Source organism: Gastrolobium bilobum, unplaced genomic scaffold, assembly GCF_033153095.1.
Source record: "Gastrolobium bilobum isolate Gb01-03AN ecotype WA unplaced genomic scaffold, APGP_CSIRO_Gbil_v1 utg8498, whole genome shotgun sequence".
NCBI classification, from domain to species: Eukaryota; Viridiplantae; Streptophyta; class Magnoliopsida; order Fabales; family Fabaceae; genus Gastrolobium; species Gastrolobium bilobum.
Window position 1 is genome coordinate 317,348 of NW_026898476.1, and position 13,911 is coordinate 331,258.

Here is a 13,911-nt window from a genome sequence, read left to right on the forward strand (position 1 = left end):
CCTTGTCTCACCCCTCTCGATGGTTGGAAATCTCTGGTTGTACATCCATTCCACAGAACACTCATGGTGGTAGAAGAAACACACTCCATAATGAGTTGTATCCCTTTGCTTGAGATAGCGGCGTCTTCCAAAGTTTTTTGCAAGAATTTTCAGTCAACACAGTCATACGCTTTCTCAAGGTCCACCTTAACGGCCATCCAAACCTTCTTTCCTTTCTTCCTCCTCATTGAGTGCATAATCTCCTGGGCTATTATTATGTTGTCCGAACTCTGCCCCCCTCTAATGAAGCTGCTTTGATTTGGCAAGGTATTCATGTGGGGTCTCAATCTGGTGGCAAGGATTTTAGTCACAGCTTTATACAAGACATTACAAAGGCTTATGGGTAGAATATTTTGGTCTTCTACCAGTCCATATCTCATATGGAGTGGCCTGAACAGATTTAGAAGGTACCATATTCAGAAGGTATGTTGCAGTGCTTAAGGCATACCCCAAAATGATTTTGGGAGTTCTGTCTCACTCATCATGGACCTAACCATATCCAATAAGGTTCGGTTGGATTTTTTTTGAGTCGCGACTACTGCTCTAAACAAACAAATATTACTATATTAGAGCTCTCTTTGTTTTCACTTGGACAAAAAAAAAAAAATCAAACGATTTCGGGAAATTATGGTTAGTGCAAAATAATTATAGCAGTACTAAGTCAAAATTTTATTTTGTCATCAACAAAAAAAATGTAGCATTTAGTGATTGTTAATATTCATTAGATATTTTAATAAAAACATTAACCTGAACGTCAATCACCGTTTGTGATGGTTCAAAGTTTACTTTTTTTTTTACCAAATGATGGTAACTTAATTGGTGCCAAAGAACTCAGTAGGTGGGAGTAAGAGTATGTGTTTGATCCTCTCCAATATCATCTTTGGGAAGAGTTTAAAGCCCTGATCTCAGGACTGGCCCCGAATCAGACTAGTCGCGAAGCAATAAATCAATTGGAATATTTTCAAAAAAAAAGTTTGCAATTTTTGAACCCATCTTTTGAAAATTGGCAAGACCATTAGTTCTTTATTAGAGTTTAACATTTCCTATATTGTAAAAGATAATTTTATCTCCTACACATAAATAAATACAAGTATATATAGAGCCTATATGAGAAAAAAAAGAGAAAGAGAAAGAGAAAATATAGTCCTCACATATTTTTATATTTATGTAAGAGATAAATTTATCTCTTATAATATGAGAAATGCTAAACTTATATATATGGGTTTAAAGTTTTTAAAGTTACTTTATATAACTTTGTCTAATTTTCACTAAAATATACACATAAAAGTGTGTATGACCATATGGACCCATAGAAAGAGAAAAGAGAGAAAAAGAAAACATGGGTCCTACAAAATTTTATATGTATATTTTGGTGAACATTAGATAAAGTAATCTAAAGTAACTTTAAAAACTTCAAACCATATATGTGTGTGTGTGTGTATATATATATATAGGTAGAATATTCTTACTATCAAATTTTTTTACTACGACTCTAATCACTATTATATTCAAAAGTTATTTTTCTTTTCTATCTTTTTATTCAACATTTCCTTTAATCCAATGGTGATTAGAGTGGTAGTAAAAAAAATTCGTAGTAAGAATATCTTACCTCATATATATATATATATACATATATATATATATATATATATATATATATATATATATATGAGATATGTTAATCTGTCTACTATTAATTTGTCTACGTTTGCCTACACCTCTTAACACCATTAGATAATAATCCCATTCAACGATGGAAATTTGTAGTATAAAATGAATCCTTTTTTACTTTTTTTTCTCCTCACTGCCTCCCACACTTTTTCTCTCTCCTCCCCTTTATCCATAATTCGTTTTAATGTCGAAAATCAGTAATTCTAAATACCTGAACCAGGTTTAAGGTAGAGATAGCAAAAGGGTGCCATCTCATCCCATAATTCCAATCACCGACAAAATGAAGAAAATTCAACAAATAAAAAGGAAAATTTTCGGATCACGGACCTCTAAATTGTTGAATGGTGCGAATGAGGGTGGAGACCTCCATAGTTGAGAAAGAAAACAAAAATGTTGATTGATTTATCTACAATATACTGAGTTGCGGGCACAAATTCATTAAGCGAATTTTTTGTTTTGCTGATTCAATTGCTACAATTCTACAACAAAATGAGTTCATCATCATCAACATCAACATCAACAACATCTTTATCCCAAATTAATTGGTGTCGGTGATAGATGAACCCAAATAAAAGATACAAAAGGTTGAAAAAAAAAGTAAAAATAAATAAATAAATAGAATAGTAATATGTATATATATATAAATATAAGTAAAAGAAAATAAAAATAATAATGAAAATAAAAAATATAATGAGTTCCATCATCATATGTTATTATTTAAAAGAGAAATGTTGAATACAATTCTACAATACAATGAGTTGACTTTGTCTTCGTCGATAAAGAGAAAGAAAATGAGAGAGAAAGGGTGGGAGGCACTGAGTAGAATGAAAGGGATAAAAGGATTTATTTTATACTACAAATCTCCACTGTCGGATTAGATTATAATCTAATGATATCAAGAGAGGTAGGCAAAATAAGACTAGGCAAGAGTTATTCGTGATTTTAGTTTTTTTGTAATTTTGTGGTTTCTACCTTGTTTAATTTTAATATTTTATCATATTCAAGAAATTTTGAAAATTATACTAATCCAGTAGAACTATAATGCCATTAATCATTCCATGGATTTAGATTCAAATATAAATTCAAGTTGTAAATTACACAAATCGATAGAGTGAAAGGGGAGGATAAAGAAAGAGCGTGGGATGCAGTTAGGGGTGTTCATAAACCGATCCAAACCGATTCAAACCGCGAAAACCGAACAGAATAAACCGAAAACCGAATAAACCGAAAACCGAAAAATCGGAAACCGAAAGAAAACCGCAAATTTTAATTAGATTGGATCGGTTTTCGGATGGGTTGATGAAAATCGATCCAAACCAAACCGATCTAATATATTAATTATCCTCTACCTACTTGTCTTTTCTCCAATCATAGCCCAAAATTTTTTAAACTCAAGACCCATTAACTCATCAACTAAACCCAAAAAAAAACTTAGTCACCTCTCATCAACTATAGTATTGTTTACTAATATTTTTGTATTTCAATTTTTTTTTTACAAAGTCAATATATACAAAAGATGTTATTTGCACAATAATCACGAAACTAATTTTAGGATATTCAAAAAACCGAAAACCGATCCAATCCAAACCGAAAAAAATTGGATTGGATCAGATCGGATTTGAAAAAAAATCTAAACCGAATGGATGATTACATGATCAAACCGAAGGGATTGGATCAGATGAGTTTTACTTCCAAAACCGATCCAATCCAGACCGCGAACACCCCTAGATGCAGTAAGGAGAAAGAAAAAGAAAAATGATTTATTTTATTCTGCAAATCTCCACAGTTAGATGAGATTGTAATCTAACGATGTTGAGCGAGGTAGGCAAAATAAGAGTAGGCAGAATAACCTATTTCATATAAATAAATAAATATATTTATATGAATATATTTATTTATTTATATGAGATAGAATCCTTTGACACCGATGTCAAATTTAAAGTTTGACATCTCATCTGAGAGCCGTTATATCAAAAAAGATTAACGACTCTGATTTGTAAGCATGTGATACCATTGATCTTTTTTTATATAACAACTCTCAGATGAAGTGTCAAAGACCAAACTTTAAATTTAACACCGGTGTCAAAAGATCCTATCCCTATATATATATAATGTTTCTCATATTGTAGTAGATAAATTTATCTTCCACAACATATAAAAGTGTGTGGACTCATATGAGAGGAAAAAAGTATCAATTTCGCACAATTTTATGTATATATAAGAGATAAAGTTAGTTATCTTCTACAACATAAGAAATATTAATCTCATATATATATATATAGGGTTTAATATGTGTCCTTTTAGCAAGTATAATTATGTACTATGGATAGTACATAATTATAATATTAAAGTCGTATTTTTTTTCACTTTCTACCTCAGCAGACAATTGACAACTTCTTCAGAGAGAAAAAATACAATTTTAATATTATAATTATATATTAATTGTAATATATAATTATAACTGCTAAAATAACACAATTCTGTGTCTTTAAAAACGACAAGAAAAGAATTATATTCACATATATAACATCAAACTCTCTTAAAATCTGAACAATTATTCGCATATATAATAATCTTTTTATTACGAAAGAATTGAAAAAAGGAAGTGGTTGTGTTCGTGAAATTCACCGCCATGTTTAGTAAACAACTCCGTGATTCACGTGTGAACTAGTAGCGCAAATTGAAGAATGCAATACGCGCAAACAAAACTGTAAACAACAAACGGATGACAAATTGTAATAAAACAAAAAAAGATATACCATCAAAAGAATCAAGGGAGGCAAAAAGGTTAGAGAAAGAAAGTTGTAGAACAATATAGGTGACCCACTCATTGTAACAAAAGGAAAAGGGGTGAATAAAAAAGTATTCCCATAAAATACTTCATTTTGTATTATTTGGTCAGTTTTTATAATATATCCTAAATTATATTGAATTATATGATATAAAAATATAATAAAAAATAATTTAAAATTATATAATATAATAAATATTATATAAATCCAAATTTCAAAAAGGATTCAATAAACAAAATACATAAGTAAGTAAACTGCAAATTAGTTATTCTTATACTCATCAATCATTAAGTTTAATATTATCACTACTATCACTGTCAATATTTATCAGTGACATAACTAATTCATCGTCCTCTTTTAGAAAGGATCCTTTTAAAAAAAATTTAAATTTAAATCTCAAATAAAATCTTTACTTTTTTTTATATAAAAGATTATAAATTTTGATTTAATTTTTGTATCGTATACATATATTGTATTGTATCATATATCATATCGTATCGTAAGATATAAACCTTTTTCTGATACACTCCATGATACATATCGCTAAGTTTATGAATTATATCATATCGTTTGAATCGTGTCGAATATCGTAAGAGGTTGATAATTATGTTCCATTTCTTAATTCATATTTTTGTGAGCATAAATTAGCCCTGTAGGCACCTTCGTGCACACCATGTAGTATTTCAAACCTCAAGGACCAGTCAACAAAACGTAAATTAGTGAGAAAAAAAAATTCATTTACATAGCCTTATAAGTAATTATTGTTTCTCATGTAGAAATTTTATTTTCTTCAACCTATGTGAAATCTTGTAAAGAGAAAAGAGAAAAAAAAAAATGAGTCTCGTATATTTTTATAACCAAACCGATAATAGTTATAAGCAATGTTGTTAAAATCGAGATCTTAAGTAAAATCAGAAGGGGATTAAAAAATTATAAAACGTAAAATCGTAATATAAAAAAATCGTAAAAGCATTTGGAATATTAATAAAATCGTTTTGATGAAAAAAATTCGTAAAAACGTAAAATCATAGTGATAAATCGAGATTTTAATAACAATAGTTATAGGTGATTATATTATATTTACCATAATTTTAGATTTAACACTCTTATTATTTATTTAGTTATCATTGAAATAATTCGAAATCAATGACAACTATTCTTTTTTAACCATTAATTTTAAATTGATTCAAGGATAACCAATTAGATAATAAAAGTGATAGGCTAACACTATCCATTAAATTAAAATACTATTATGTTGTTATTTAAAAGTAACTTGACTTAAAGAATGGCATATGTCATTTGTTTTAAAAGAATCCAAAATCGCTTACCAAAAAAAAAAAATCCAAAAATCAAGATATGTAACAAAAATTTATTCGTTCAGTGGCCATCCGAAGGAGTTTTAGAATTTTTCTTCAGAGGATAAAGAGACTCAAATATAAAATCGGATTAATGGATCCGATAGGACTATCTAAAAAAAATCAAGATATATGATTCAAATTTGTGAAATGCTATTTCAATCCAAAATTTTTAAAAAAATCTGCACTCAAATTCTAATATCATGTTAAGCATCACTTCAATCAAAATCTTAAGATATTTAATAAGATTTAATTAATTATTTTGTATCTTTTTATATGTCTTTAACAAAAAAAATTCAAATTATAATAGAATTTAAAAAAATCTGTAGAATGTACTGGTATTGATTAGTACTGTACAATTTGCACCAGTAGGTGGATCAACCATTTTCCCAATAATTTTTCATTGTAACATAACATGTGTTAGCAATGTCCATCACACATCCTAGATGCGGGACCCACTTTCCGACCGCGATGATGATTATTACAACTACGTTTGTAATTATTGAGAGTTGAAGGGGTGAAAGTGAAACTTCATAGCAACTTGGAAAAACAAAATGGTAACCTCGTAATAGAGATTGTGTAACGCAATTGTGCTCCGTAATTTAATTACGGATCACCCATCTAATAATTCCTCTTAAAATTCATTTATTTCCACTTAAAAATTCCAAATTTGAAATTCTTATATTTTTATTTTTATTTTATTCATTTAATCTTTCTTCCTTTTACCTTGTCTTTCATTACATCAGTTTCTTCGATTGGTTGATCTGCTTCTCCGGCATGTTGGTCTCGATCTTTCCCTTTAATGGCCGATGAAGATCATCTTTAGACACATCCACAGTGAGTTCTAGAGAGAGAGAGAGAGAGAGAGAGAGTGAGAGAGAGAGAGACTGAGACAAAAAAAAGGTACAAGCTTGGTGGGTGATTTCTGTGATGGGTATGTGATTGTGTTGGAAAGCTGTGTTTTTTACTGTGAGGGGTTTGTTATGAGAGCTATTCCTTGCTGGGTTTTGTGAGGGGTGGCTTTGATTTGCTTGGATTTGATATGGGTGGGTGTTTTCCTTGTTTTGAATCATCCAACAAAGAGGACAATAGTGGGGTGAAGGAAGTGAACAAGAAGGATTCTTTTAAAGATGATTCTGTTCCTCAGTCTCATCACTCTAGCAGGGTTAGCTCAGGTCAGATACCAAATTTTGGAACTTTCTTTCTAAAACTGCTTCTGCCCTCTTTTGATTGCTGGGTTGGCTTCAATTCTGTTGAATTTTCCTTGTTCTGCGCGTTTTCTTAACTTTTATGACCGTCTTTTTCCATCCAATTTGCTGGTTACTTTGATCTGGTTCATCTGAGGTTGTGCTTCCACTGCTGCAGCTAGTGAAGTGAATTGATGGGTGGTGGATATGTTTTATCTTCAAGTAATTGAATTTCATTCTTATTAAGAGGTCATAGTAACATCGTTGGAGATCTGCCCTTGGCTCCTGATATGACAAGTATATCACATTGTTTCACAACGTTTTCCATTTTTTTGTTTGCAATTCTGGGATGCAAGGCAGATGCAGGGTCCAATAGCTGCTGCTTCTTTTTTATATATATCTAGCTGCTTTTTTTTAGTGAAGTGTTCAATATTGTCGTTAATTATATAATTTTAACCAGGATGATTGTACCTCTATAAAAAAAAATGTAGAATGACCTTATCTGCTGAAGCATTTAGTTTGTTTAGAAGATAGATACTGAATACTTTACAATCTAGGCCTTGTATTTGTGCTACTAGACAATTGGGATTATTAAAACTACGTGATTCTCATTCTAACTGATAATGGGATGTGATATATGATTTAACAATGAAAACCTTGTTATGGAGTGATTTAATACAAAAATATAATGTTGTCATTATACCTTATGAGACTGCATAATGATGTGCAGCATCAACATAATGGCATCACCTTCTCTGCATATTTTTATTCTCTAATTTATCCAATATGTTTTCCCATTGCTTTCACTCCTACTTATCTTTAATTACTCATATAGATAAATCAAAATCACAAAATGGCTCAGATCCTAAGAAGGAAACACCAATTCCAAAGGATGGCACAACAGCCCATATTGCTGCACAAACATTTACGTTCCGAGAGCTTGCAGCTGCTACAAAGAATTTTAGGCCAGAATGTTTATTAGGCGAAGGAGGTTTTGGACGTGTTTACAAAGGTCGCCTCGAGAGCACAGGACAAGTAAGTTGTGATTGCTGATATGAAAGTTTTGGATTTACCATTTGCTGAAGCTCGGCCTAATGCCTTTCATATGAAAAGGATTGGTCATTTTTACTTTACATTTGGGCTTGGATAATTAATCTGTCTGTCATCAATTTTCTATTTGATTATTGCTCTATTACTATAACTCTGCCTCTCTCTCTCTTAATCTATGTGGATGAAATCATTTTCTTTGCAGGTAGTTGCTGTAAAACAGCTTGACCGAAATGGCCTTCAAGGAAATCGAGAGTTTTTGGTGGAAGTTCTCATGCTCAGCCTCTTACATCACCCCAATCTTGTGAACTTAATTGGTTATTGTGCTGATGGTGATCAGCGACTGCTTGTTTATGAATTTATGCCGTTGGGATCTTTGGAGGATCATTTACATGGTCAGATTGCATTCCTTTTTTATTGATACCTTTTCTTCTTGAAATATCGCGCTTTCATATTATGAAACTAAAAAAATATTAAATTTCATGTTGATTCATTATTTATAATATCTTAAATGTCAAAGGAAAGCTGTAACTTGTAGGATTAGGAGGTAACAAGTGAAGAAGGAAAGTATATGATTCTTTGTTGAATGGGAAGTTTCTTCCATTCTAAGGTTAAATTTACTGTTATCAAACAAAAGAATTATGTTAGTATGCTTTTTGACCATGTCTTTTCTAATTAAAATGGGGGAAATTGCATTTGACATGACAGTAGGGTGAAAAGATAAGATTGTTAACACGCAGTTGAAACTTAAAAGGGTGAAATATACTGTTCCAGAGGCATACAGAAAATGAGAATGTATCAGATTTTCTCTTTTTTACAAATCAATTTATCCTCTCCTTCAGCTAGTCAAAGTGTGTTGTGTGTCCCATGAGATAATATAATCATTGAATAACCATCATAGGTTCCCATTAAATAATGGAAATTTCCCTTGAAAATTCACATATTATCAACGATTACTTTGAACTATTGGATGGTAGATGTTATTCTTTTAGTTGTTTACACTTTATACTGTTTAAAAATTTTAGCTTGTTTACATGATGTTGCATTGTTCAAAACTTCAAATAGATGGCACTTGATTGTTATTTTAACTTTTAAGATTAGTTTGGCATCTAGGATTCAAGTAGTATCATTAACTTTTGAGAGCATGACTATTGTAGATACTTTCATAATTATGATTTATGACAGATGGAAATATTGTTAATGGTTTGATTTATAAAATCATGATGTAGGTTCTGAGTTCTGACAATTGTTGAAGCCTGTTAAACATGCAGAGCTCAATTTTATATTATATGATTCTCTTATTACTTTTTGCTCATTATTACCTTTCATGAGAAAATCATGTATCAGTGGGCTAGGAAGTTGACCAATGAGGATTGATTTTTGACTATTGAGTATTGACTGGTCATTTATTTTGGATTTCCGCTTTTTTCATTTTGTTTATTTAGGTTATGAGATAGAAAAGCAATTTAACCGAATGACTGGTGTTCACTATTTTCCAAATATAGCCTTCAAAACCTACAATCCTCTTGTGCATGCCCAACTGCCAGATATATTGGAGTAACCATTTGGTGTTTTTGGAAAATAATGGTCTGATATATAGTGGAAGTTAATTAGCTAGGTGGAAAATAGAGGTGGCTGATATCGTGCAAGGATAATATTGCTTGTTTGCTGGTCTAATTTATTATGAAAAAGGGGAGAAGGTATTTTCATGGACCAGATTTGCCTTTTTCATACACCAGATTCAGAAATAGGACAATTTTTCTTTTATACTATTAGACTAAAACAATAAGAATTGTAGCTGGTTATATACTGATGGTTTAACTGAGTTTGAGGGTTTTGGGAATTTGTTATCCTATATGGTATCAAACATAGGTTTCTGAATAACCTGTGTCAACTTTCATTTTTGTCTCTAGCTTTCTAGCTTCATGGAACGTGCAGATTTGCATAGGGTGACAGTTAGCATGTTTTCAGCTTTTTTTGGGCAAGGCCACTAGGTGTCCTCACATCAAAACCCATTGGGTGTGTAGGACTAATTCACATTTGGGCATAGACATGCATGCTTTCAGCTAAATACAGATAATTTGTTTGTCTCTAATCAGCAAAAGCTTTTAATGCACAGATGGTTATTGATGTAGGAAAACCATTTAGACTCTTAGCAAATGGTTTTTCTCACTGCCAAGCAAAAATGTTTGATCAATGGATCTCTTTTCCATAACCAGATTGTTGATGCGGAATTGATATATTAGTAGTGTACTAGCTCTAGTAGTTAGATGCACAGTCTTAATTCTGATGTAGAACTGTAGGACTAATGGAGTTTTTACTTGAATTTGATCTCAAGGATGTTAGTAGTGAACTTGCCTAATAGGATTTACTTATGCTGGGCTAGCAACATTAGATGATTTAGGATGGTGATTATTTTCTGTGTTTTTATTCGTCATCCTATCAATTTTCTCTGTATCAACTAGATAAGCCTTGAATATTGTACATGGTAATTTAGTGTCATTTTTTTGGCCCGAACAAGTTCCCAACTAGTTAAGGAGAAGGCTAAAAGATGATTTAGATGTTATGATTCTGGTAAATTAATATTGTGGATAGCTGCTCATATATCCATTTCCCTCTATTCGTGGATACAATTTTTTTTTTTTTGTCTCCCTTGCCTAAAAGAATTATAAGATTCATACTTTGGCAGTGCTGTGGTTTCTGGCAAGGTGTATTCTTTTCTACTGACTTGAGGTATTTTGAGGTTGAATAAAATAGTGAACTACAGCATTTAATAAAAAATTCTTTTATCATAAACATTTTGCTGAAAGCACATTGTCAAGGTGGCCCTCCATTATAGTCTGCAAAACTTGTTAGCAAATGTCGAGTGAACAATGTCTAAACACTTCTAGAAATTATCATCCTGTTCACATATGTGGAAGATACCTTAACAAGAGGTTATGAGGAGCAGCTCCCTCTCATATTCCTCTTTATAAAAAGATATGTTGCCATCATTTGTAGGCATTGCTGTCAAGCACACTATAAATTATTGCCAGCTACATTTCCTGCCACTCTTTTATTTGCATTATTTTAAATTTTTAGGCCCACTTTGGTATGCAATCAAGCATTTGAATTCTAATTCCTAATGACAATTACAGGGAAAAGATAATAGTTTGGAGTAAATAATTTGAATTTTTATCAGCATAATCTACATAGTGGGAACTGGGAACTTAAATGTGTAAAATTGACTTGAAGTAACACTGGCATTTGTTAGAGTTAGAAATAGGAAAGAAAATATAGAAAGCCTAATCACTAACTGAACAGTAATTGACTAACTGAACTAGCCGCATAGTAACAGATCCTAACAGACTAGACTACTACAGCATTGATTGATGCTAACCCCTTTTTTTTTTCTTTGTTGTGTGTGTGTGTTTGAATTCCTATGATAGTCCTCAATAACCGCTGCCAAAAATTCAAATAATCGTGTTAATGGTGCCTAGGGATCTGCAAAGCTTGTGACTAACGATTTAAGATAAGTCTTTTATCAATATTTTTGTCTTCAATGACTTTGTAGATATGAGCTGTCTTCTAGTAAAGATTGATTCCAGATCTGAAATTCTGAATTGATGTCAGCTAGGAGAGTTGGTATTTCATCTATCCAGTTACAGTCTAACAACTGAGCTTTGTTTCCGCAAATAAAATAAAATCATCTCTTCCTGTATTACAGTTTTGACCTTGTTACTTGCTTGATGTTGCAACTGCAAATATGATGATTTACATCTGAATTGGCAGGGTGCCATAATTTTTCTTTTAGAAAAAATATCTTCCATGATGAAAAAAAGACCCTTTGATAAGTTCTTTAGAAGCCTAATATAGTGTTGGTTTGCATCACCAGTAGACACTGCTTTTGCAGTTCTATGTTATTATTAGAAATTAACCCATATAAGGTTTCAGCCATACACTGGAGAAATATCTTACTGAGTCTCTTTCTTCCAGATCTTCCTCCTGACAAGGAGCCTTTGGACTGGAACACTAGGATGAAAATAGCGGCTGGTGCAGCAAAGGGATTGGAATATTTGCATGACAAGGCAAATCCCCCTGTGATATATAGAGACTTAAAATCATCCAACATCCTCCTAGATGAGGGTTATCATCCCAAGTTATCAGATTTTGGGCTGGCAAAACTTGGTCCGGTTGGTGACAAAACTCATGTATCAACACGAGTAATGGGAACATATGGCTATTGTGCCCCGGAATATGCTATGACTGGTCAACTAACTCTGAAATCAGATGTCTACAGTTTTGGAGTTGTCTTCCTTGAACTCATTACCGGGCGCAAGGCCATTGATAATACACGTGCGCATGGAGAGCATAATCTCGTTGCATGGGTAAGTACCTCACCTAATCATCCTTGTGTTAGCTTCAGCCATGCATCATGTAAATTGTTTTGTATGTTAATATTTTCATCGGCTTCTAAATTAAACATGAAACAAATTTACCACCGTTTGTCTTCATACTCTTGATGCATGGAACTTTGTAGGCACGGCCTCTTTTTAAAGACCGTAGGAAGTTTCCGAAAATGGCTGACCCTCTACTTCAAGGCCGTTATCCAATGAGAGGACTGTACCAAGCACTCGCAGTTGCAGCAATGTGTTTGCAGGAACAAGCTGCTACAAGGCCTCTTATTGGGGATGTTGTGACTGCTCTTACATATCTGGCTTCCCAGACATATGATCCAAATGCACCGAGTCAGTCTAACAGGATTGGTCCATCTACTCCAAGGAGCAGGGATGACAGAAGGAGCATGGCAGATGGTGTGGATAGCCCGGACCGTGGACGGCTTGGCTCTCCTTCCACCCACAGAAACTCACCTGATTTCAGGAAGAGAGACAGTAGGGATCCAAGTGGGGTGACAGAGTTAGGAAGGATTGACACTGGTGGTGGGTCAGGGAGAAAATGGGGATTGGATGATTTAGAAAGGCAGGAATCTCAGAGAGACAGCCCTGTAAATACTGGAAGAGCTAGAGAGACTCCAAGGAACCGCGACCTGGACAGAGAACGCGCAGTTGCAGAAGCAAAAGTATGGGGTGAGAATTGGAGAGAGAAGAAAAGAGCAAATGCCATGGGGAGCTTTGATGCTACAAATGAGTGAACAGACACCACAACACCAAATCAACTTGCTGTTCATCTTCTAGTGAAGAGATGTATGATTGAGTCACAGGAGAGAATGTCTTAGATTTTATGTCTATCCAGTGTCTTGAATCCAACTTTGACTGTTCTCCCACATCATTCTAGTAGTTAGTCATCATGTGAAGGAAACAGTACACAGTTGAAAAAAAACAAAAAAAAAAATTAGAGGTTGGGGTTGGGGGGCTGGGGAAAGTTAATATGGATTGGGGTATTTAAATGTAATGATGCTGCAGAATGTGAATTCAACATCCTTGTCTATTTACTAACAATTTCTAGGTTCATGTTGCATATAGCAGCAAAGGCGTCTAATTTTTGGCCCCTCATATATGCTTGTACAATGGGGGGATCTTAGCGGATTTGGGTGTGGGTGTCATTGCTGTCACATGTTATTCTCGTACTGTATCTATTCAATGTCTTGAGTATCTATGCTTTCGGCTTATACAAAAAAGGTTGATTATATCATTGTTTTCCACGTGACTCCTCTCTATCTCTTGCGCATGCAATGACGAATCATAAATGAGTTGCATTATATTAATTAAATATGGTTAATGACTAATATGCTGATTTTTTTAACATATAGTTTATATAGAAATGAAACAACTGAACATGTTCACCTTCCTACGATAGTTTAGATGGACTGTCACACTTATG

General features: G+C 32.9%; 1 protein-coding gene across 1 annotated transcript; it reads left to right on the forward strand.

Annotated features, from left to right (window-relative positions):
• The first annotated feature begins 6,480 nt into the window (after positions 1-6,480).
• LOC133316572 (serine/threonine-protein kinase PBL27-like) lies at positions 6,481-13,692 on the forward strand. Its single transcript, XM_061518335.1, has 5 exons — positions 6,481-7,032; positions 7,880-8,079; positions 8,297-8,486; positions 12,067-12,458; positions 12,611-13,692. The coding sequence occupies exons 1-5, from the start codon at positions 6,900-6,902 to the stop codon at positions 13,220-13,222; spliced, it is 1,527 nt and encodes a 508-aa protein (XP_061374319.1). The 5' UTR covers positions 6,481-6,899; the 3' UTR covers positions 13,223-13,692.
• Positions 13,693-13,911: the final 219 nt, after the last annotated feature.

Coding starts and splice junctions, on each gene's coding strand:
- LOC133316572 (XM_061518335.1), top strand. CDS start 6,900: ATGGGTGGGTGTTTTCCTTGTTTTGAATCATCCAACAAAGAGGACAAT. Junction 8,487..12,066: donor TTTGGAGGATCATTTACATG/GTCAGATTGCAT, acceptor TCTTTCTTCCAG/ATCTTCCTCCTGACAAGGAG. Junction 12,459..12,610: donor AGCATAATCTCGTTGCATGG/GTAAGTACCTCA, acceptor GGAACTTTGTAG/GCACGGCCTCTTTTTAAAGA.